The 22,259-nt window shown below is 35.9% G+C and overlaps 1 protein-coding gene across 1 annotated transcript in view; it reads right to left on the reverse strand.

The window, feature by feature from the left end:
- The window catches only part of LOC106523260 (tumor suppressor candidate 3), an 85,535-nt gene that overhangs the window by 41,442 nt on the left and 21,834 nt on the right, over nt 1-22,259 (reverse strand). Inside the window, exons 2-6 of the mRNA XM_014016644.1 lie at nt 14,243-14,412; nt 9,299-9,416; nt 7,202-7,342; nt 3,103-3,243; nt 2,750-2,839 (exon numbers count right to left, since the gene is read on the reverse strand). Of these exons, the coding sequence (XP_013872098.1) occupies nt 2,750-2,839; nt 3,103-3,243; nt 7,202-7,342; nt 9,299-9,416; nt 14,243-14,412 (660 nt within the window). The remainder of the gene's footprint in view (nt 1-2,749; nt 2,840-3,102; nt 3,244-7,201; nt 7,343-9,298; nt 9,417-14,242; nt 14,413-22,259) is intronic.

The raw sequence follows: 22,259 nt of genomic DNA on the forward strand, positions 1-22,259 counted from the left end.
GCTTAAAAGCCTGAATTTTGCCTGAAACTCTCAGACTGAAGAAGTCTCTTGGAGGAGAGACGAAACGTTTCATTAGAGAAGAACCCGTCCAGAAGACCTACACAATTTTTTTCTTTTTGATTTTTTACCTGGATTACTGAGATGCATCAGGACATGATGTCTAAATTGTCTGTAGTATGCCTGTAACTTATGCCTCACTTAGCATGTTAGCATGAGCTGAAAGGTTTGAGCATGTCCAAAATTATTATTTGCCCATCGTGCTGATAACATATTCACAACTTACAACTAACTTGTGCAACTTACAGCAGCAGCGTGTAGGACAAAAATTGCATACGTTTTCTAAAAGGTCATAGTGAGAGAGGGCCTTTAGTACTGGAGGCACCATCCCTACTTCACACCTACTTGCCAGCTCATTCCTTACATCCCACCAAGGAAGGCTTTCGAGATCTATTTTTAAAATGTTTTGTAAAAAGGGCTACAAAGACAAAATATTGTGTAATTTCGTGAAGTTAAAAAAAAGTTCAAAGTATAATCCTGTAAGTTGAGATAATTCAGTTCATTTGGTATTTTAATTTATTCTTGGTTAGACATCTAAAATGTATCACTATTAACATACACACACACACAAACTAAATTGTGCATTTCATAAAAAAATGAACTAAATTTTTCCAGATATGAATTCCTACAATGTCATGTTTGCGGTAGATGCGACCATAAAGTGCAGACAAAAAGATCTCAGATCATGGCTCAGATTCTCAAAAACCAGCTTACGTTAATTCTCAAACAAAACAAAATGCTGTTGAAGCAACAAACTCTACTAACAGAACTTGTAGAGATAGAACACGAGCAAGAGAAAAAAACAAACACGTACAGGGCGTAATGCCCAACCAATGACAGGGGTAATACATGAAGAATATAAAGACCAACTAATGAACCCAAACAACCAACACCTGTGCAGAGACAAACAGAATCAGGTGCAGGTGGGCATGGCAGAACAGATGAACATGAACCAAACAGAAAACTTGAACACAGAATAAATGAGTCTGTGAACATACAAGAACGTAAACATTACTACAAAAAAAAAACTAATTCTAACAAACTGGTTGCTAAACTATAGATACATATTTATTTATTCAATACTAATGCTACTCAAATCAAATCTTAGGCTATGAGAAACATTTTGTTAATATAAGCTGTTTTATAAGTTTTTCTATTTTTTTGTAATTCTACACAGTCTCATCAGTCTCGCTACAATTACCTGACATAATTTGGTTTGTGCATGCTTGGTAATAAATCTTGCACAACCTGCCTACCAATCCATTTGACTAACATGCCCGTGGCTATAGCTTCTTAAACTACTGAATTAATTTATGTCTATATATATAAAAAGCTGTTTTACCACTTGATTAAGTCTAAGCTTTAATGCTGCCATCATCACTCTTCAGTCTATGAAAGGCAAGAACAAAAGATTAAAAAACAGACGGACAGGCAGGCAGAAATGTTTCAGATTAGCTGAAACACACTTCATTCTTCTAACAACTACTGTGCAAATGAGAGACTGAGGGAAAAGTGGTGAATTGATGAAGAGAAAGTGAAAACACAAAGAAAGAAACAAAGCAGAAAATAAATTTATAACATAAAAAAATGCACTAGAATGTGGGAGTTGGTAAACTGTGTTCTTCAAAATATCCTTAAATTTGTGAATTTTATCTGTCAAACACAACAGCAATTAAGAACACAAAATGCCCTGTTTTCTGCATTTGCGAGAATGAATTTGTCCTTTAGAGATTATACCAATAACTGTACTTTTTTAATTTAAAGTTCCAGTACAAGCAAGAAAGACTAATTCAGAAAATAAAGCAATGACCAGCTAGACAAACAATGGACAGAAAAGAGAGAAAGGGGTAAAGGCTAACTTAAAAGACAAGTTGGATGACTAGTAAATCATTCAAAGTTTGAAATAATGTCAGAAAGTCAGCAGTGCCTGATAAATATACAGGTTTTTACACAGAAAAAGACAAGGGGGTCAAAAAAGGAAGAGATGAGTCAATGTGATATCTTGTTTTTGCTTTTTTTCAACTTTATGGTATTGTATAGGTGTACATATGAGAATGTTTCTCTGATGATGTTTGGATTTGTGTGGAGTGCTGGTTACTAACAACAATCTTTTTTTGTCTCTGCGTGAAGATGATTTAGTTTTTTACCACATAAACTTTCCTCTATAAGCTCACATGTTTGTATAGAGTCATAGTTTTGTGTCTGCAAAGGTTTAGAAGTCACTTATTAGACAGACAAAGCAATAAACAACCACATGTTTTCAAGGACACTTTTTATGCACCTTGATTCTTACTCTCCCATCTTTGTCCATTCTTAGTCCCCCCACCCTCCACCTACCCCAATCATCTTCTCCTTGCAACATATTTTTTTCTGTTTTCACCACATTTTCATTTTAATTTCACACATGAGTGAACAAACTTAAATGATGACCACCAAAGTCGTATCTGTGTGTGTGTCTTTGCACACATATTGGTAACAAGAAGCATTTGTCCAATAAAACAGAAGAGACCAGGGGAAGGGAGTAAGATGAAAGAAAGACAAAATAACAGAGACAAAGAAAAACAGAGACATTCAAGTAAAAAAGAAGAATCAAGAGGTGAAGACACTGAGGAAAGGAAAGGAAAATGGAGGGGAAAATACACAGACAGTATATTAACTAAGTACAAAAGAGATAAAATTATGTAATCCATACCACTTGTCCATTCTGAGGATTTTTGTGGGCGTAGGGGGGACCTCGTATGTGGTTCCACATCTGTCCAGATGTCATTGCAAACACCACACACTATAACAGGGAATAGGGACGAACAGAAACAGAAGTTGATGATGCATTTTATGTCTGGTAATTTTGAAAGAATTTTACTGAGTTACCATGCAACATTTGTTCATTAAAAAAATGACAGATGACACAACTTGTTTTGTTGTTTTTTTTTTACCAGAGATAATTTGTTGCATATACTCAACTTTTCAGGAAAGAATTGAAAGGTTTTAAAAATTAAGCTAGTCTGTGAGTAAATGAGTATTTAAGCATGTGTACATGTGTCCTACCAAAGCAGCCATTGCCCATCCGGTCTTGTTATAAATGAATTCCAAGTTGTTTCTCCGCAGATACAGCAGCCCTCCAACCAGAGAAACCAACAGAGCCAAAGCAATGGTGCCTGAATAATTTGGAGGCCGGAAGACACGAATCTGTGGAAAAAGAAAGTTGCACAAGTTAGTAAAATTAACAATAATATATTAACCAAAAACGGCAGGTAGATTTTTTTTTTTTTGCATTCAGAAAAAAATTAAGAGATGAACAAACAAAATGCAGAATCTAAAATGAAAATGCATGAAAGAAAACCATGTTGCTTTCTAAACTACAGCAATGCCCTTAAACGTTCTAAAATGAGGCATTTAAAAGACATAGAATATTTTCTGTATTTTAAAGCATTTATTGGTGCGCTTGACATTATCAACTCAGAAACTTATGGCATAACCCCACCCTTTTGTTTTTGATGTCCATAATTGGAGAATTCATGTTTATAAACACTTCAGCTTTCCACAGACTAATGTGACATACTACAGTAAAATTATTGAATTCCCTTATTTTCACCTTTACTTAAATTCTACTTTAAATTTTTCTGAATTCCCTTTAAATCAAAAGTTAGAAGTCTCCAGAGCGGTATCTCATTGGTGGGTTTTAAAGTGACTCAAGAGGAGTTTTTTGTTATGTGCTTGATATCTCAACAATTAGATCTGACTTCTTTCTTTAGAAGTTATTAATATTATAAATATTCCCCAATCAAAATTTGGAAATTCTTATATTCAATCTGATCATGCTGTCAGCATGTTATGGGAACGCTCCCATTGGAAAGTATACTGCAAAATACTGTAGGAGCACAGACCGTGTGGATAAATATTTTGACATCGAACATGGATTAATTTTCCAACTATCAGAGGATGTACAGACCCTTTCCAAAAAGTTAGAATATTATGGAAAAGTAGTTTAATTTTACATAATTCAAGTCAAAAAGTTAAACTTTTATAGGTTATAGATTCAGGGCCCACGGTTTAAATGATTTCAAGTATTTGTTTATTTTTACATAATTTGGGCTTCCAGCTCATGAAACCCATGAAAATAGGAATTCAAAAAATTAGCACTCCTGGGAAACTGACGCCAGACCCATGTGAGCCCTGAGGTACCCAGATCCAAGCACTGTTCCTGCAAGAGGCGATGCCCTCCTGGAGCTGTGTCAAAGTTGTTCAAGTGTCCAGGGGACTCCAACCTGTGAACATGTAATGTCCACTCTTCAGCTCCTCCTGCCTGGGTCAGCGGCCGTGCACGTTAGTGGGAAGAACATCCTGACAGTCGGATCTCTAGATCCTTGCTTGCTCATTATTGTTTGGTGTCAAAATTATTTAACATTTGTTCTGGGTTATTAACAGATAAACCTTTTGCTTTATCATTTGTGTTTACCTTTAATCCTGATTTTCTTTAAGTTAGTCAGCTTAAGGTTTTTACTCCTCTTCATCCACATTAATTTAAAATATAAACCTATATTTTAGACCTTGCAATATTTCATCACTATTACCATAAACTATTGGATCCATCATACTCATAATTTACTACTTAGGTTGTAAATAGTTTGTAAATTTCCCCTGTTGTCATAAAACCACATAAACTAAGTTATGTGTCTTAATACTTTCAGAGGGTCAAACTGTGCTATGGGTCTAAATTTCAATGTGTAAATCTGAGCTAAGGCTAAATAAACTACAGCTATTGATAATCTAAACACAACACAGAGTATAAAATTTTGTTTTTATTTAAGCATCAAAGGTGTTCTTCTACATAACTGTTAGTCCTTTACTGTTTTCAGTTCATGTGACAAAGTTGCATTGAACTGTCTGAAAACTAGCACTTTGCAATAACTGCTCCCAGTGTTTGGACTATTCCTGTGAATGGCAGACAGGTTTTTCAAGGACAACAGACTGTAGATGATCTAAGCTGGCACTTGACCTTCAGGTTTTTTTTATAGCAGTTTATTGTTAGAGGCTTCAAGAAAAAAAAAAAATGACTAGAAGCACATTTACAATCATTTCCCTAGACTTCACATTTTATGACATGTCGATGACTACATGCTGTTAGTAAGGTTGACTCAACCCAGAAAAATTTAACATGGGCTGAGACATTTTAATAGGTTTTTGTTGGTTAAATTGTGATTTAAAATAGTATGGTTCATTTAATTCAACATATATTAATGTTTGATCTGTGTTTTGTTTTTTACATGACCTCTTTTTTTGTATTCAGTTATGCTGTTAGAGTAAAGACACAGATGTTGATCTATGACTTCCCAAATTGTTAACTTAGATAATAGAGTTCAGTTACTTTTACAACCCACTATTAGACAGGTGGGTCGAGGTAAAGGAAATGGAGGGCCTGGGGAGAACATGAGATTGCATGGTCGTATACACTCGGGCCCCCTTTGAAGGGGACCCTTCAAAAGCCTGACAGCTGTACAGAAAGTTAGTTCATGCTACTGACAACTATGACAGTACCTTGTCTGTATTTTGGACTCCGTGCAAGTAAAAGAGAGCTCAACCAGATCTGCTGCTTGTTCATCACTCCTTGTGTCTTGATAATTAATTTATCCAACAGTTTTATTTGTTTCATAGAATTAAACAAAAGACACCTTGAATGTTAATCAAATGACTGATTATACCATTTTAACCATTTGAACCCTTGTGTTGCATTACAACAGACTTTTTCATCTGCGAGGTGGAGGGTAAAAGATGGATTAAAAAACTTGACTGATGCTGTTTAAATCTTGTAGTTCCACAAGTCTTTAGCTACAGAGCAGAAGTCCCGTGGCTTTGTCTTTTTTTTTTTAATTTTCCATGTCTTGGACGACTGAGAATCCGCAAAAACATCTGATAGTACGTCTAACCTTAGTCGCTGACTGTATCGATCCTAGTTACATGGTGGATCCTTCACTTACAGCACATCATTTCAGTGGGAGGTTTAGATATAAACACTGAACTAAACAAGCATGTTAGATAATTATTTAATCGACTCTGATTGAACAACTTCAGAATCGACATGCTACAAGTAGCATCCATGTTTAGAAAACAGCCAGCTGAATGTGAAATGTATTTTTCTGTGCATGTGGGTCACAGCAGTGCTGCCAAGAGTTCACATTGGAGTCTGATGGAGGTCACATTTAAAATATAATGTGATCGTTCACACCAAAAATTAATAATAATTTAAAAAAATCAGATAAAAAAAACATCAGAATTGAGCATTAAGACCTGCAGAGTGAACGTAGCCTTAGTAGTAAATATAGTGTGAAGTGGAGCAGGAAGGGGTGGACTGGCAAGAAGAAGGTCATCTCACGTCTTAGCACAACACCTCTAAATTATTTTTTTTACCCCATTTCGAAATTTGTTGCCTTTAGCCCCAAGCAGAGCCTACCTCTAGAGCTAGATTTATAGATTAATACACTAGCACTCTGCAGCACTGCTTAATAAAGTTAGATGTAAAACTGTAGGAGTTTGCCTTAAAGGGTATGGTTGGAGAAAGAGAGTTTGGCAAAAACTAAACTTTTTTAAAAATAAAATACCATTGAACAATGGTGATTTCTATCGATGGTGTGTAAAAAGTAAACCCATCATAGGATTTAAGAAATATGTATTATTTAAGCACTAAATTCATGAAAATGATGAGAAAGAATCCTTGAGCAAGTCAACAAAGCTAAACATTTAGCTTACCTACTGTAAGTTCTGTTCAAATTAAAGATGAGACATTAATGTTTTGGTATCCAATTATGTATGACATCAATATAAATGTAAATGAAAGCAGCTCAAATGTACTTTGAGAGTTTAACCTCTAAGTACAGATTAAAATGGGGCACATGGACAAGTTTTAAAATCTCAAAAGATGATCAATCTGCTATGTTCAGTTGTTATTTGAAACTATATACTTATCCAGTAAAAACACATAGTAAAAGCTACAATGAAAGTTGTGAAGTTAAAGGGTAGTAAAAATGGACCAAATGAATATAGTTACTTAAACATTGCCCTCTAGTCTTTTGAGTCATGCATGTTCAGCTGCATTTCATTGACACTTCCTGATAATGTGTTAACGAGTACTAGTAGTTTGCTTGATTACCTGAACATCTGTGCGATCAGCAATCCACTTGGCCAGCTGCTCAGAGGCAAACCCAATCCTCTGCAGGTCAAATGTATCAGCCCTTTTAGGCTTTCCCTTTGCAGGGAAATGCATAAAGGTTGGAGCACTATTCATGTTCAACTGAAAGACGGAGAGAGAAAGAAAATGTTAATCACCCGCAACAGACCCCAACCTTTTATCAATAATTTAGACAGTAATCATATTAAAACATCTGCCCTCTCTGATAATGTACATAAGTACATAATTATTAGCAAAACAGATGATTTTTAATGGTAGTTTGATGGTTTGTTTTTACTTTTTCAACAAGTAGTTGTCCCAACAAAACAGCCCTTTAACCACCTTAGACCAACACTGAGTTATGATCCTGTTCTTAATCCTTCCTTAACTTTAACTTTTGTCCTGACACACAATTGACAAATGTTTTAAACCCAAATGAGCATCACTTAAGAGAAAAACGGCAAAGTAAAGGCAGTGAATGATGTGGCAGAGGAAACCTATTTCCAACAAACATCTCAGTGACTGAGTGATCACTAAAGATAAAACCCTCTAAATTTTGCCAGCAGCCTCAGTGAAGGTATCTTTTTCAGCCTGCAAACATCAGAAAGGAATACCATAAATGCTCACTCTGATTCTATATCAGCAGCAGTTTGCAGGTGTTTCATAACACTTAAGTGCTGCTGTCAGCAGAAAAAAAAAACATTTGAGCTTTGGCTTTTCTTCATGCTGAGAATTAAAAGAAAAAAGAGGCTGTCAGAATGCTGTCCACAACATTCACATTCCATATTTTCACTGCAGTAGCCTTGGGCTGTCTCTATCATCTCATGGTCAGTCTTTACTATAGCTCACAAAGTTTCTTAACGACAAGGTTTACTGGAGTAATAGTTGTTACCACAACACTGAAAGTCAGCCATCCATGTTTATTTGTCAGGGGGACTTGCAGTGCAGCACAAGATGTGGTGGTCAAGTGGGTAATTAATAAATAAGTACAGAAAGTGGAAAATGTAATGACGAAGCAGAAAATTGGAGCAAATAAATGCTAAATTAGTTGAAATATTTACTAATTATCATCATAAACACACATGCTTTGCTAAACATGGAGGTAGATGCCAGTTTAGAGAGGTGTGTGATTGCAGTTGATGGGAACTTAATGCCTATTACTGTGGCTTTCCTGCCTATGAAAGTACACTGCACCAAACTGCTCCTCAAAGGTCCAGAAGCAAGTCAGCAGAATGGGCCTCATGCAAGAACGTGTTCGTATTCTTATCCTAAATTTCTCTTACTTTTGTTTGTACAAAGGGTTCGTACGAACATGTCATGTCAGATTCAACAAACTCTTCTATCTTCAGGAAAAGTGTGTAAATGAGCTGCATAAATTCCACCTGTTCGTATCCAGCTGCTCGTGCACGCGAGAGGAGATTAGCATAATTACCACCCCAAAAACACCATTAAAGGCTATGTTTCCTTCCTCAGATACAAGGAAATGTCCATTCATGAAAAATGACAGCGTAAACTAAAAAGAAGAACTTTACGAGTTCAGAGATTGAAGTCCGTCTGTCAGAGATCCAGAAAAGAAAATCTGTCATTTCTAGCAGCGTCAGCTGTGGAATAAAAAGAGCTACTAAAAGTATAAACAACTGTGTTAAATCATTTTCATTTATTCAGAAGACACAGCGCTGCGCACCGAAAAAATCAGCATGACTATCTTGCCATGTGAACCAGGCATAAAAAGAACTCCTTTGCAGGTGTTGAAATACAGCTCTAGTGCTTTGGAATAACAGAAACTTAATTAAAACGTGTTGGAGACAACAATTTTAAGAGACAATTTGATGATCTAATTGATAAATAAATATATTTTTCACATGTTCAAAATTCAAGAGACATGACCTTACTCTTCCGTAATTTATAGATGGTAATTGAGGCCACAACCAATGTTCATAGAGATATTTCGGAAGTTCTTTGTGGATATTGCTCACAATCTAATCCCCATCCCTGAATGGGCATTGATGACAAATAAAGCACCTTTACCTATAACAATCCCAGCCCAATGAAATAGTACTTTAAGACACTGCTGCTTACCTGTTGAAATACATCAGCTCCCTCATCATAGTCCACAACCGTAAAGAAGAGCTTGTTAGAAAATGCAGAGGAGTAACGCCAGGAGTTTGCCAGGACCTGGTATTCCTCATTCGCCTGTCTATAAAACATTAACAGGAGAGAAACAGAATCAAGAAAAACACACCATTAATTTGTAGTAATGAACTAATTATTTTCAAGTGTTTTCCAGTCATTTTGAGATGATTGTAGTAATGTTTAAAGCATCTCCGGCATTTTAATGATAACTGAAAAAAAAAGTAGAAGCAGCCAACTAAAAGTCATTTCAGTAGTTTCAATAATTAGGAAGATGACTCATTTCCTGTTTTAAAAAACACCACATAAATATTTTAGACTTATTTTCAGAAAACACATTGAATGGTAATATTTTTCTATCTGACTCATACTGTATTTTGCTTTTGCTTTTTGCAAAAGGATTTAACGAAATATGGATCATTTTTATAACACCAGCTCTACAAAAGGGATGGTCTGGAACAATGGTAGAAAATTGTTGGACATGACATACCAAAATAAAATAAAATAAAATAATAATAATAATAATAATAATAAATTAGGTTTGCAGCAAACAATTCCATTTTTGAAAAACCAGCTATTGCAACAAGAAGACAATGTTGTTGTAGAAGGCACTATTGTTGCACCCAAAAGAAATAGTGCTTTGTTTACACTGTCCTCAATTATTTCCACTCTGCCTTTGACAATGTTTGTACAAATACGTCCTTTTGCTGCTTTGTTTGAAATGTTTTCAACTTGCTCCCCTGCTGTATGTTCTACAGAAACAGGCTATTTGGGCAAACACACTGCACAAAGAAAGAAATGAATGCAGTCATTTATAAAGATGGAGAACCACAAATGGACTAATCAGACCAGATAAATGAGGTAGAGTGATACATTAAATAAAGGGTTGGTCCAGTGAAAAACACTGTGCAAAAACAAAATCAGACCGAGTCAGGTCAGTAAATTGAAAAGGAAAAGACAAAAGATGAGGGAAATGACAAAAGGAAATTGTTTAAGTATTAACATAACTCTGAGTTTTAATCACACGTAGAGGTAAAATATGTACTACTTTATATTTTCTAGGACCACATTCTTTTAGAACCCCTGTGATGGAAGAATATCTATGACTCCCTAACTGCATATTACCTTGACATGTCCTGTTCTGTATCTCTTGATAACTTGCCATTTTTTAATCTGTTTCTCATGATTCTTAAGATACTGTATGTACTCACGTAATCTTATTGCCCATTTACTTGTAACTATGTCATTGGTTCCTGGATATCTCTGACGCTCTTATTTTGTTAGCAGGATGTATATTTTGTCTGTTTCCTGTTTCCGGGTCAGCGTGAGCTTGACAGACGGATCGATTCACGTCTGTCCGGCTCTGCTCATTCTCTGCAAATGCATCTTTCTATTAAATAATCTGAGACTGAGACCACACAGTTTCCACTTTATCTCCCGCATCTCTGCCCTGGCGAAACGGAGCTACGACAACCCCTTTCAAAATTCACCTACCGTGGGTGGAAAACGCTGGGAACTCCTCCCTCTAAATATTTGACTCTAGCTCTTCCCTTTTGAACCGTGTCTAAAGTCAGCCGCCTTTTGTGACAGCTTTACAGAGTGGGAAATCATCTGTCAGGATGTGTCAGAAGAGGTGATGTTTCATTGTTATATTTGCTGCTAATGTTAGAGTAGTGTCTTTGAAGTGTCCATCATTAAAAAAAAAGAAAAAAATTACGAAGGAGCGATTCGGGATACAGGAGTGATGTATTTTATACAACGCCACTAAGATTCATCTAAGATCTTTTTACAGCACCATCATCGTTTATTTAGTTACTTCTATCACAATCACAGTACAAATATAATATTCAAAAGCTGTTTAATTAATAGTGTTTTTATTGAAGAAGAGTCAAACCTGTTATATAACATGCAAAGAGATGAATAACTACTTTACTTTACCCTGGGCTCGCTCGGAAGAGCTAATGTAGGGAAAAATGTATCAACTCATATTCTCACATAAATCACTGACCTACCACACCAACACCATCTGAAAAGTCTTACCTCTTACGTTTAGTTACGAAAAACATTTTTAAAGTAAAAGAAAAAAAAACTAATTATAGTAAGGATGTAAAATGAAACTGGGACAGCTTGTCCCTATGGCAGAGAGCAGTGAGATGAAGAGTGATAATAAAAAGATGTGGCAACAAGAACCCTGGTCTTTGCCAGGTTTTACACTATTAGCTAGTTCTCTTGAGGCGGAATCTTAGGTAACTACTGAACATGAATTTATTTCATCATTTTTTATTTTTGGCTAATGATAATATTTCAAAGTTAACAACATCAGTGGGATAGGAACATAGAAATGAGACCCAAAAGTTGATAATATTTGATGCATCTGGCAAGAGCACAGAAAAAAGTTGTGTATTTTCTTGTTAATTTGACAAAACAATATTGACTTAAAAACAAACAAAAAAACCCAGAAGTCAGAAAAAGTTTCTACCTTTCTGGATGCTAAATAATGCTGACATTCACCTATGAATCATAAGAATCACGATGAATACCTTATATAATCAAGTAACTGATGAAGCATAAGTGAGACTGTTAGACAAAAAAGTCAGGTCAAAACAAAGAGATCTGATTTTGTCTACTGCTTTTATGCCCCCTTGTTAACCTGGCATAGTCAAGTAAGAGGTTTGCACTAAACACGAACAAGGCATACCCCACATTTTACTTTTTAAGATAAAAAAGCCATGGACGATAAGCTAAAAAAACCTGTACTGTGCATCTCTATGCTAAATGTACAAAATCATTTTGAAAATATAGTTTTTCGACAGCATCTGTGAAGTCTTGTGCCGACTTGTTGCCACACACAGATCCAGTGTGCCGCTACAAAACCCATAAACACAAATAGGTTCAAAAATGTAAAAAAGCTTAAAAGGAGACATTTATTTAAAATCCTTATTTTTCACCTTTGGTTTAAATCATTCAGTTGATGTCTACATAAAATGGAACTGCAATGCTTTACTCTGTATTCCTCCTTATTGTAACTCTACAAGCCCCTCTTTCTCCCCTTTTCTGAGGTGTCTCGGATCATTTCATTTTGAGGCTGTCTCCTTAAATCTAAACGAAGCACTTCACACCACGCCCACTCCAGCTTCCAGACCAGTTTACTGTAGTTTAAAAACTGAGATTTAACTATATAGCAGCACAGAAACTTTTTATTTACACAATAATTAAAATATGTCGACAAGGGAAGATTTGTCTGACCCAGAGCGAGGGGAGAATGGAGATGACCAAATTATTGTTTGTAAGTCCAGACCTTATTCAGCAGTTCCATCAGAAATACTGTGGCGTAATAGTTTGGAACACGTCACAGAAAGTAGAGAAAACTGAACGACTTGAAACATATGACTGAGACTTAAAGGCACAGTGTTTAGAATTTTCTCAATTTTTTTAGCCGAAATTGAGATAATCACTAATAATACAGCATGTCAGCAATAATAAAAAACATGTCTAATCATTGCAGACAAAGACCTTGTTTTATTATTTTTACCTTATAAAAAGCTGTTATATTTCCATGGTCGCGGGTCGCCACTACAGGCAGCCGCCATCTTGTCTACGAAGGCTCATGAAGGACAAACTGTGGTGGCGGCGTCAAAAACGGTTTTAGTTGTAATACTATAAATGTAATATTTGTTGTCTGTCATTGTAGCTGGTATAATTTTACTTATTAAAGCTTATAATCTTACCACTTGAAACATCACTAGCCCTGAAGCTGCTGGTAGACATCGCGGTTGGAATTATCAAAGGTTTTTGACACCTGAGAGACACCGTAGCAACTCCTTTGCGTTTGGAAGCGGGGGGTGGGGGTGGGGGGAGGACCAGGGAGGATGATTCAACCACTCAACCACTAGATGTCGCTGAAAACAACAAATCCTACACACTGTGCCTTTAATTCAACTTTTCTGCACTCCAAGTTCCAAGTACACAATAAAAACTATTTAACCACAAAAAATGTGGATTTTGGATGATATGTCCCCTTTAATGCTTACATTATAGAGATTACCTAACAGTGACGCCTTTCACAACACTGGACAGATCCAGTCAGCCTTTAACTTCAGAACTTTGTGCAGGGATTTTGTATGGAGCTGTCTATTTTGCTGAAATTAAATTTGCCCCTTTGTTGTGCAAACTGAAATGAGTTGTTTCAAAAAAGTAACAAAATACATTTTTTGGAAGCAAACCAAAACATTTTTGCCTGCATAAATCATCTGAGCTTTAGTTTGTTTCCACAGTCTAGATATGTGCAGTATCTTGGTAATCTTTAAGGATGAATGCATTGATGTCTTTCTCTTTAGGCTAGCCTTGTGCTCGAGACAACTGCTGTACAGATCATCATAAATTAGATACAGGAAACAGATGAAAATAGTTAATTTATCCTAATCTAAAAGTACAATTAATATGTTGAGATATTTTAGTATAGTGTTCTCAAACCCTAAAAGCTTTGTGTAAGTAAGTGGGTAAGTAGGTCTTGATGGCCTTATTCTGTAGAGTTTGTTCATTCCCTTAGCTGTATGACTAGTTCAAGTCTCTTTGATCAAAATGTCAATGTGACCCACAGGTTATTATTACATAAGGACATTTTCTGTGATTCCCATGACGTGCAAGGCTAAATAAGTACATATTTTTTTATGCAAAGGATATGTAAAACATCAGCAGACTTCTTGGACAGCTGTGTTTCTGAGGAGGTGTGAGATTTTAAACTTTGAATAGTTTTTGACTGAAGTTATGTACTTTGATAAAAATGCAAATGGACATTACAGATTCAACTATTTAAAAAAAAAGAAAAATCAGCTGTGGTAAAGCAGTGTCTGTGCCAGCTGTAAGAGCAGTGGCTTTAAGTTTATTAGTTACCTGCAAACAGAACACTGACGCTGAGGCTGCAGAGCAGTGAACATCACGATGACAGAGTAGTTCCTGGGTGGGGCCTTGACAAAACGACGGAACTTGTCCCCGTTCATCCGGATGACGGAACGCCGGGAGGACCACTCCATCATCTGTTCCACCTTCTCTGACAGCAGGTTCTGAACGCCCAGAGAGCAAGACAGATAGGACAAAGCCATAATTAGGATTTTTGGGGATAAGCAGTTTGGTCACAGAAACAATATATATTTTTATTAAAAAAAATATGAAATATGAGAAAAATACTTGACAAATAAATAATAGCATTTTTCAGATATGATCTTTTCATTTTTCTTACCTGATTTGATGGTAACAACTTATATTTACAAGTATTTGGGGTGAATGTGAACAGTTTCACTCCATTTTTCAATGTTGAGGTGCAGACATGATTGATTCTGAACTAATTTAAATTTCTAAATGGATTATCATTATTAATCATGTGCAGCAACATCCTGCAGAAGTTAGATTTCTGAAAGTGCACAAGATCAGAGATACATTGCCTGAAATGTTTATGGGTTAAGGCCATGTGAGGTAGTAAAAATAAACTTAATTGATTTCTCTTTTCATCAAATCTTAGTAATTGATACAAAATGTGCTGAAATACAACCAACTACTTTTAAAAGGTCAAAAAAGGAGACTGTATTTGGCCATCTTTATGTTTTGCATAAATAAATAGTTTTAGTTCCATGTTTTGCTTGTGTGCAAATTTTAACAATCTGTTGCTAAATAAATCCCATCTAGCATTAAAATTAGCTTTCAATGTCAGCTTTAGGACACAACTCCGCAGATAACCAACACAGCTTTTTGCAAGTGACTCTGCAAGACAAAATATCTAGCAGTTCTGCGCTGCTTCGGTGTCTTAGTGTGTCCACCTCGTGCGTCAGTAAATCATAGATTTTTGCCAGCATCATTTCCCAGACTTTAGTTTCGAGTTGATGTATGATGAAATAGTCAGATCAGTGATGAAGCACTTGTTTTTCCAACCACTGCTGATCAAAATGTACCTAAGAAAATAATCTGACAAATTCTTCAGAGATTCTTCACAATCTAGACAGTCTTTGAACTAAATGGTGCTACATCTGAGCGGTTTGTCATACATTTTTAATTAAAGACTACTGCCTGGCAAGCTGTTTATCATTAAAAATGTTTTCCAACTTGAGACACAAGTGTAAAAACGTACACAACATGCTTCACATCCCTCCTCTCAGCTGCAACAAACTCATGGAATAACTGTAAATCTCAATCAGGAAGAGATGCATTGGAAAAACTTTATAAACAGGAAAAAGTGTTTTTTTTTTTTCGGGTTGTGTTTTATCAAATTAAAAAAAAACCATCTGTGTAAATTTTAAACTTTAACACAATAACTTTTATTTCAACTTGGCCAATCCTTGTTTTATCAAGTAGACAGTAGTTTAATAATTTAGTACCGTGACTCCCTATGACTGCTAATCGAATACTATGTTACTCTCTTTTAAACACATCAACAACAACTAGGAGTTGGCTGCAGAACTGTACACTAAATCTCTCCAGTAAACTGCCCGGGGACAAACTCAACAGACACAAACATGAACTAAAAGAACGAGTGTAAGAAAGAGTAGATGAGGCAGGCTATAAAATAGAAACTCTTGTATGATGTGTTTCTTCATCATGCTTGGGTGTTTTAAACAACACACACTCCTAACGAGCCATACATATAATGAGGGAGGGCATTCACTGAAAGAGAGAACAAAGGAGAACAACACACAAACAAACAAGATACATAACAGTGTGTATGTCCACAGGAAGTACAAAGTGCCCTCTGTACATCTTTTCTTCTTTGTCTTTCATTCATCTACCCAGCTTTTTTTTCTTTGTCCACATGCCGTCTGCCCCAAAGGGAGAGCTGTCAGTCCTGGAAACCAATCACACTGACAGTAATGATGTACTTCCCTTAGCTGTGTTACTCTTCTCTCACACAAATAAAACAGATTGAAACTTACAAAAGAAAAATAAAGAAAGAGAGAAAACCACAAAACTGTGGAGCACATTTATTGTAACATCACCCACACACTGTACTGTATTTCCTAAAAGAAAATAACTTATCCCTAACTGATCCCTGGCTGAGAAAACAGTGACATTACCAACAAATACCTTGCTCTCATACACAAATCCTCATTTACAACACCCACTGAAACAAAAGCAAAAGGAGAGATTAAAGAGGTATAGTTAAGTATGATCCACACAATGGATTTGATAGTAAGGCTGAATTTTGACAATCTTGATTATTTTCCTTACACACTGAACCAAGCTTTGGAAGAAACTAAACTATTGATGTTTTCTGAAATGTGAATTTTTATGATGACTTTTTAAATTAATATTGATTGTTATTTCTAATATTGTGTTGTAGTTTGATTTGATTGGGCAATGTTTTTATATAAGCCCATTCAGGCTTCTACCACTACCACATTGTTGGTGTGTTAAATAAATAAAATCAAAATCAAACTGCTCATCGTGGTATTGATCAAATTATCATTTCATTTGGTCATCATGACAAAATGACAATAAGTTCAGAGAGATCTTATCACTGAATTTATCCGCTCATTTGCTGTTTACAAACCTGGTGACCTGAAAAAAATTGCTGCACAAGCAATGCTGCAACAATTCCTGGAGTAGCACCAACTTAACTCCTCAGCTCTGTCATCAGAAGTGTAGAGAAATGAAAAATGCCAATGCACTCCAACAGAGGTTGACACAACGGCCTGAGAAGATGAAGTGAAAACTCTTAAGCTACTGAACGCCACCACACTGGCAATGTTTGGAGTGATGACCACAACTATATCCATCAATGTGCCTCTGTGCACACAACAGCTAGAGGAGAGTAGCGAAGTACTTCACAACTTAACGGTGTGTACAGCTTGACCTCAAGACAGCGTTTAGTACTATAGTTAAAAAATATTATATTGTAACTAATAAATAAAACTGTTTATAAAATGCTAAATCTAGATTTGCACAACTGTTAATCAAAAAATACTTTCAAACATATTACTTTGGTTATTTTACTATGTATTAAAACTGATTGAGAATGGGCAAATCTGCCTATGCAAGCAAGCAGTACATTATGAGCAAATATAACTCTACCATAAAAATGTAATTTTAACTATAATCATTATTTTTCATGAAAAACTGGAATTTGTGATGTAAAATGTAACACCTGGCCCTTTAAAGAAATGTCCAGTGAAAGATATTTTATTGACTTTGCCATTTTGTGTTTTCCAAAAAAAACTCTTGACCTAATGATAAGTTTATATGCAAAAAAAAAAAAAAACCTAAAAGAAATCAATACTATAATCATCCCTCCATCTATTTTCTTTAACTGCTTTTTCCTTTCTGAGTCACAGGGGAGCTGGTGTCCATTTCCAGTGGTCATTGTGCAACGACCTGTGGTACATTAGCACAAGACCATCACAGGGCTAAATACAGACAAACAGGACAAACAGCCCTTCATACTCTTACTCACATTAAATAACTTTTTTATACCAACTATTAAACTAACATGAATGTTTTTGGTCTTTGGAACGAAACCAGAAAACCTACACATGCACAGGAAGAGCATGCAAACTCCACACAGAAAGGCCAGGACATGCACCTGCAACCTTCTTACAGTGAGGCAACAATGCTAACCACCGTTCTACCGTGCCATACATACTATAAAATAAGACTTATATGGTGCTGGATACAGTACAATACCACAGATAAACACGATTTTAGGTAACTTAATCACACCCAAGAGTAGCAAACTAAATTATTACAGACTATTTTTATATGTTCTGATTTTTGTAAAGTTGTGTACTTTTAGAATAATACACCTTTGAGAGAGTATAGAATTTAACGTACATTTTAAACAAACTACAAAATATTCAAAACACATTTAGGCTATTTCTGTACAGAGATTTACCTTGAAGTTACTCCCTTATATCAACATAATGGCTCCCTGCTTTCTTGACCCACACACTAACAGATAAATACATACGGGCTCCTAACGGTCTAGAACCATTAAAAAACATTTATTTTCTACCCCACTGAGCAGAAAGGGCAATAAAATGAATCACTCTGTGTGTGTGTGTGTGTGCGCGCGCGAATGAGAGAGAGGGATGAGTTTTTCTATCTGTGTTAGTGAGGCTGAGTTAGATGCACAAATGGTCTGCATATATTCTGCATTATCCTTCTGATTTGCTATTAATCTATGAATGTCATGACCTCTCTGTACCACACAAATACTGTACGCACACTTACACCATGTCATAGTGTTTTAAATTGAATCAATAGAACCAAACCAGAAATCTCTTCGGTTCCTTTTTATATACTTTCTTTTTTTTTTTTTTTTTCAAACTTTTATCTAACCCTGTGATTTTTTTACTACTTTAGCATCCTATATTCTTTTCCCAAAACACAGTTCTTTTAAAAATAGAAGTCCGTATGATGAGTAAAAAACTTGATATTAGTTAAACACCACTTAAAATTTGCTGTTAAATTCTTTCAAGCAAACATCCTCACCAGCAAAGCATTCGAAAACACAAAAGAACAGATGTACTGGAAAAAAAATACAATTGAAAAACAAACACCATCCATGCAATATATGTTGAAAGTGATGGAAAGAAAGAGTAAATACCAACAGTTTGAGGGGAGTAAATTAAAAGGGGAAGAAAATCAAAAACAAGGACGATGACAAATGACTTATAAGGCAACTGATTTTGTGTTCTGATGACTACACAGCAGGAGGTTATAGAGAGGGCACGAGTGAGGACAGTTAGTTCATCAGCCATCCTAATGCACAAGAAGAAAGTCACTGTGCCTGCCACCAATATATTTTTCCTTAAACATCCTCAAATGCTACCAAAGTAAAAAAAAAAATAGAAATAAAACAATGTATGGTTTGCAAAAAAGTTTAATACAGCCTCGATTGAAATGAAAATGCTTAATATATGATTGGAGAAGTAAAACTAATCTGATAAAATATTGTAATATGAAAAAAAAAACAGAAAAAAGACCTAATAACAAATAAATATGTGCCACAATTATATATGATGAATGTTTTTTGACTGGATGACAAAGCAGGTTATGATGACAAAATAACGCATTCTGATTGGGATGAATGTCACAATGATTAATTACAGGAAGGCGCTGGAGTCTGCTGTGGCCTGATCATCCAGAATGATTTGAATCCTGGACCTCAATATATCAGTTGAAACACAGGGTCGACACGTTTAAGAAGCTGGGGCTTTAACTGAATGCAAATTAGGGCTGCACAATATATCACTTCAGGATCTGCGTACACTGCGATGTTCACATGCTCAGCAGTCACATCTCATGACTTGCAATGTCAAGAAGTGCACATTCATTTAAAATTGCAGTGATGCAACTTGTTTTGTATTATCCACGCTGAAGATAGCTCCTATATTTAAAAACTAATGAAATATAGGTCTGAACGGCATGTTTTAGAGCTACAGAGAATTGTGTATCTTATTTAAAAAAGCACAAAGTGATAATGCATGGACTGTTTCTTCTTAAAAAGACATTTAAATCTTTAATAAATCAAACTTACAAAACGTACTTTCATTTTTTACAATACTATGTTGCCTTTCGGCACAACACACTGCTAAAAAGCCTTTAGGGAACTTAACAAAACAAGAGATCAAAGTGTTTTCTTAATATATATTTCATTTTATAGTTACAGGAGCAAACTGAAAAGATATCATATATTGTGTTTATTGTTTGGTACACTTTGCATTCTGACCACTAAAGTTTATCTGTGCCTAAACACCAACTAAAATGTATGTCATTGACACAGTTCACTTGTTAATAAAACATTTGTTTAATATGAAAAGAGACAGCCTAAGTAACATAAGTCATGAGTGATATGGCTGAGAATGTTTGCTTTGAGTCTGCAGAGCCTATACCTACCATCTCAAGAAAGGTTCTTCACGTTCTAAAAAAACATTTGTTTAAACAAACAGACTACTTGCAGGAAAGGGCTGTACATCTAAACATGAAGGTGCTGTGAAAAATTTGTCAAATGAGAATTGGTTCAAAGAAGATGTGTATGGCAATATAAGTCAGAGGTCAACGGTGTAATGTCAGAATTTGTCACACCAACATGACCCCGCCTTACACCCAAAAGTCTTTGTGCTTGAAAGCAATTGAGATCAACCTATTATATGTGTTCTGACACAATTTGTTGCTGATTAGGTCAAGAGGGTCAGAGACAGAGCTTTCCAAGTAAAAAAAGGTCAATTCCTGTTGTCAGTGGCAGGGCTTTGATGATATCAGCATATGAAGATGGTATGGTCGGAGAGCTTTTCTAAGTCCCCCGCCTCGGCGATGGGGGGAAATATTTTTTTGCATTTGCATATAGAAACAAGTTCATCTGCCAAATCGTTAGCCTCATAGCATAATTGCTAGCCTCACGATATATTTGGTCACAAATGACTTAGGCATATTTGCTATGAGGCTAACGAAATAAAAATAAGAATGAAATAAGGGAGATGGTTACAATTCTGCTGCACATTTTGATGCTACATACCAGTGCCTTCAAATTTTACCCAAGCCTGAGATGAATCAGCCAGAGCTTGTAGTACTCTGTTAAAGTGCACATCATCACAGTAACTTAGCCACCTTAATTGGTTTGTGTAAATAACCAAAGTATCTTGAAGACAGTATCATGTTAGCAGCCATATCATAGATTTAGAGTGTGAAAAGTGTAAGGGAAAATACTGTCATTGGCTGACAGGCAAATTTAAAAAGAACAGATTTATATTAGCACACTCATAGTGCTAGGCAGTATACCGGTTCGTACTGAATACCATTTTTTATTTTTGTTAAGATTTGAATTTTCTGAATACCGAAATACCGGTTTAAATAGCCTCAATACGTGCAGAACGTTTCATCGTGGCCGCCAGTGTACTGTTTCCCGGGGGACACTTTTCCTCGCTGCACCGCTATGTGCGTTAGCAAGCTAATGTTATTGTTCAGCAATTTGTTGTAGCGGCGGGTGGCGATTCCGCAGCTTATATTGGCTGACATTTAAAAGCATCCCATTTTCGCCATCACTGAATGTAGTACACACCTCTTCAGTGACGTGCACAGTTAGATTTAACACGCAACTTTAATATGGAGATGTGGAGACGCATGGAGACATTTGCGTGCTTCTATTGTGAAAAGCCGGGGGGAAGAAGGGTTGTAGTGGAGTTGAGTTGACTGTTGTGCAAGGTGAGTCGTGCTGTTAATCGTTATTAAATAACAAAAAACAATAGAACCGATAATATTTTCTTAACCCTCCTCCTTCATGACCAGACCAAAATGTGTGACTACTGTCTCCAACCAGGAGGAGGAGAAGAAAAGACGTTTAGAGGAGGGAAACAGAGACACAGACAGAGGTACAGTGAAAGAAAAGTTAATAAGCAGTGTTTGTACATTTTATTATCAGCAGACCTGTGATGAAAAGAAAAATACCGTGATTTACCGTGAAACCGATGTAAATGTTGAAAATACCGTGATATAAAATTTTGGTCATACCGCCCAGCACTTCACACTCACTCAACTATTCACTGAATTATTAAAGTGTTTTTTAAAAAGTATTTTTTTTCTTTCCCACACACAAGAGTATTTGTAAACTTGAATGAAGCAATGTGCTTCAAATTGTTTTTTAAGTTTCCATGTTCATGCTGCATTGGAAACCAACTATATCAAGCCATTACAATTTTAAATTCCAATGGGTACCTCTTGTACCTTGGATGAGGACATCCAGCAAAGGATTTGAGCTGCAGGCCAGCTAAATGAAAATATAATAGCATTTGTTCTATGAGCAATCCCTTCCTCTGGGCGGTCTTAACAGTGGTCTATTGTAAGTGAATGGGTCTTGGCTTTAGCAGTCAGCCTCCTATATAGTTTCCTTCAATGCCCTCTATGAAAGAGGATTACAAGAAATTGGCTT

The sequence above is a fragment of the Austrofundulus limnaeus genome, unplaced genomic scaffold (assembly GCF_001266775.1).
Source record: "Austrofundulus limnaeus strain Quisiro unplaced genomic scaffold, Austrofundulus_limnaeus-1.0 Scaffold149, whole genome shotgun sequence".
Classification (NCBI taxonomy): domain Eukaryota; kingdom Metazoa; phylum Chordata; class Actinopteri; order Cyprinodontiformes; family Rivulidae; genus Austrofundulus; species Austrofundulus limnaeus.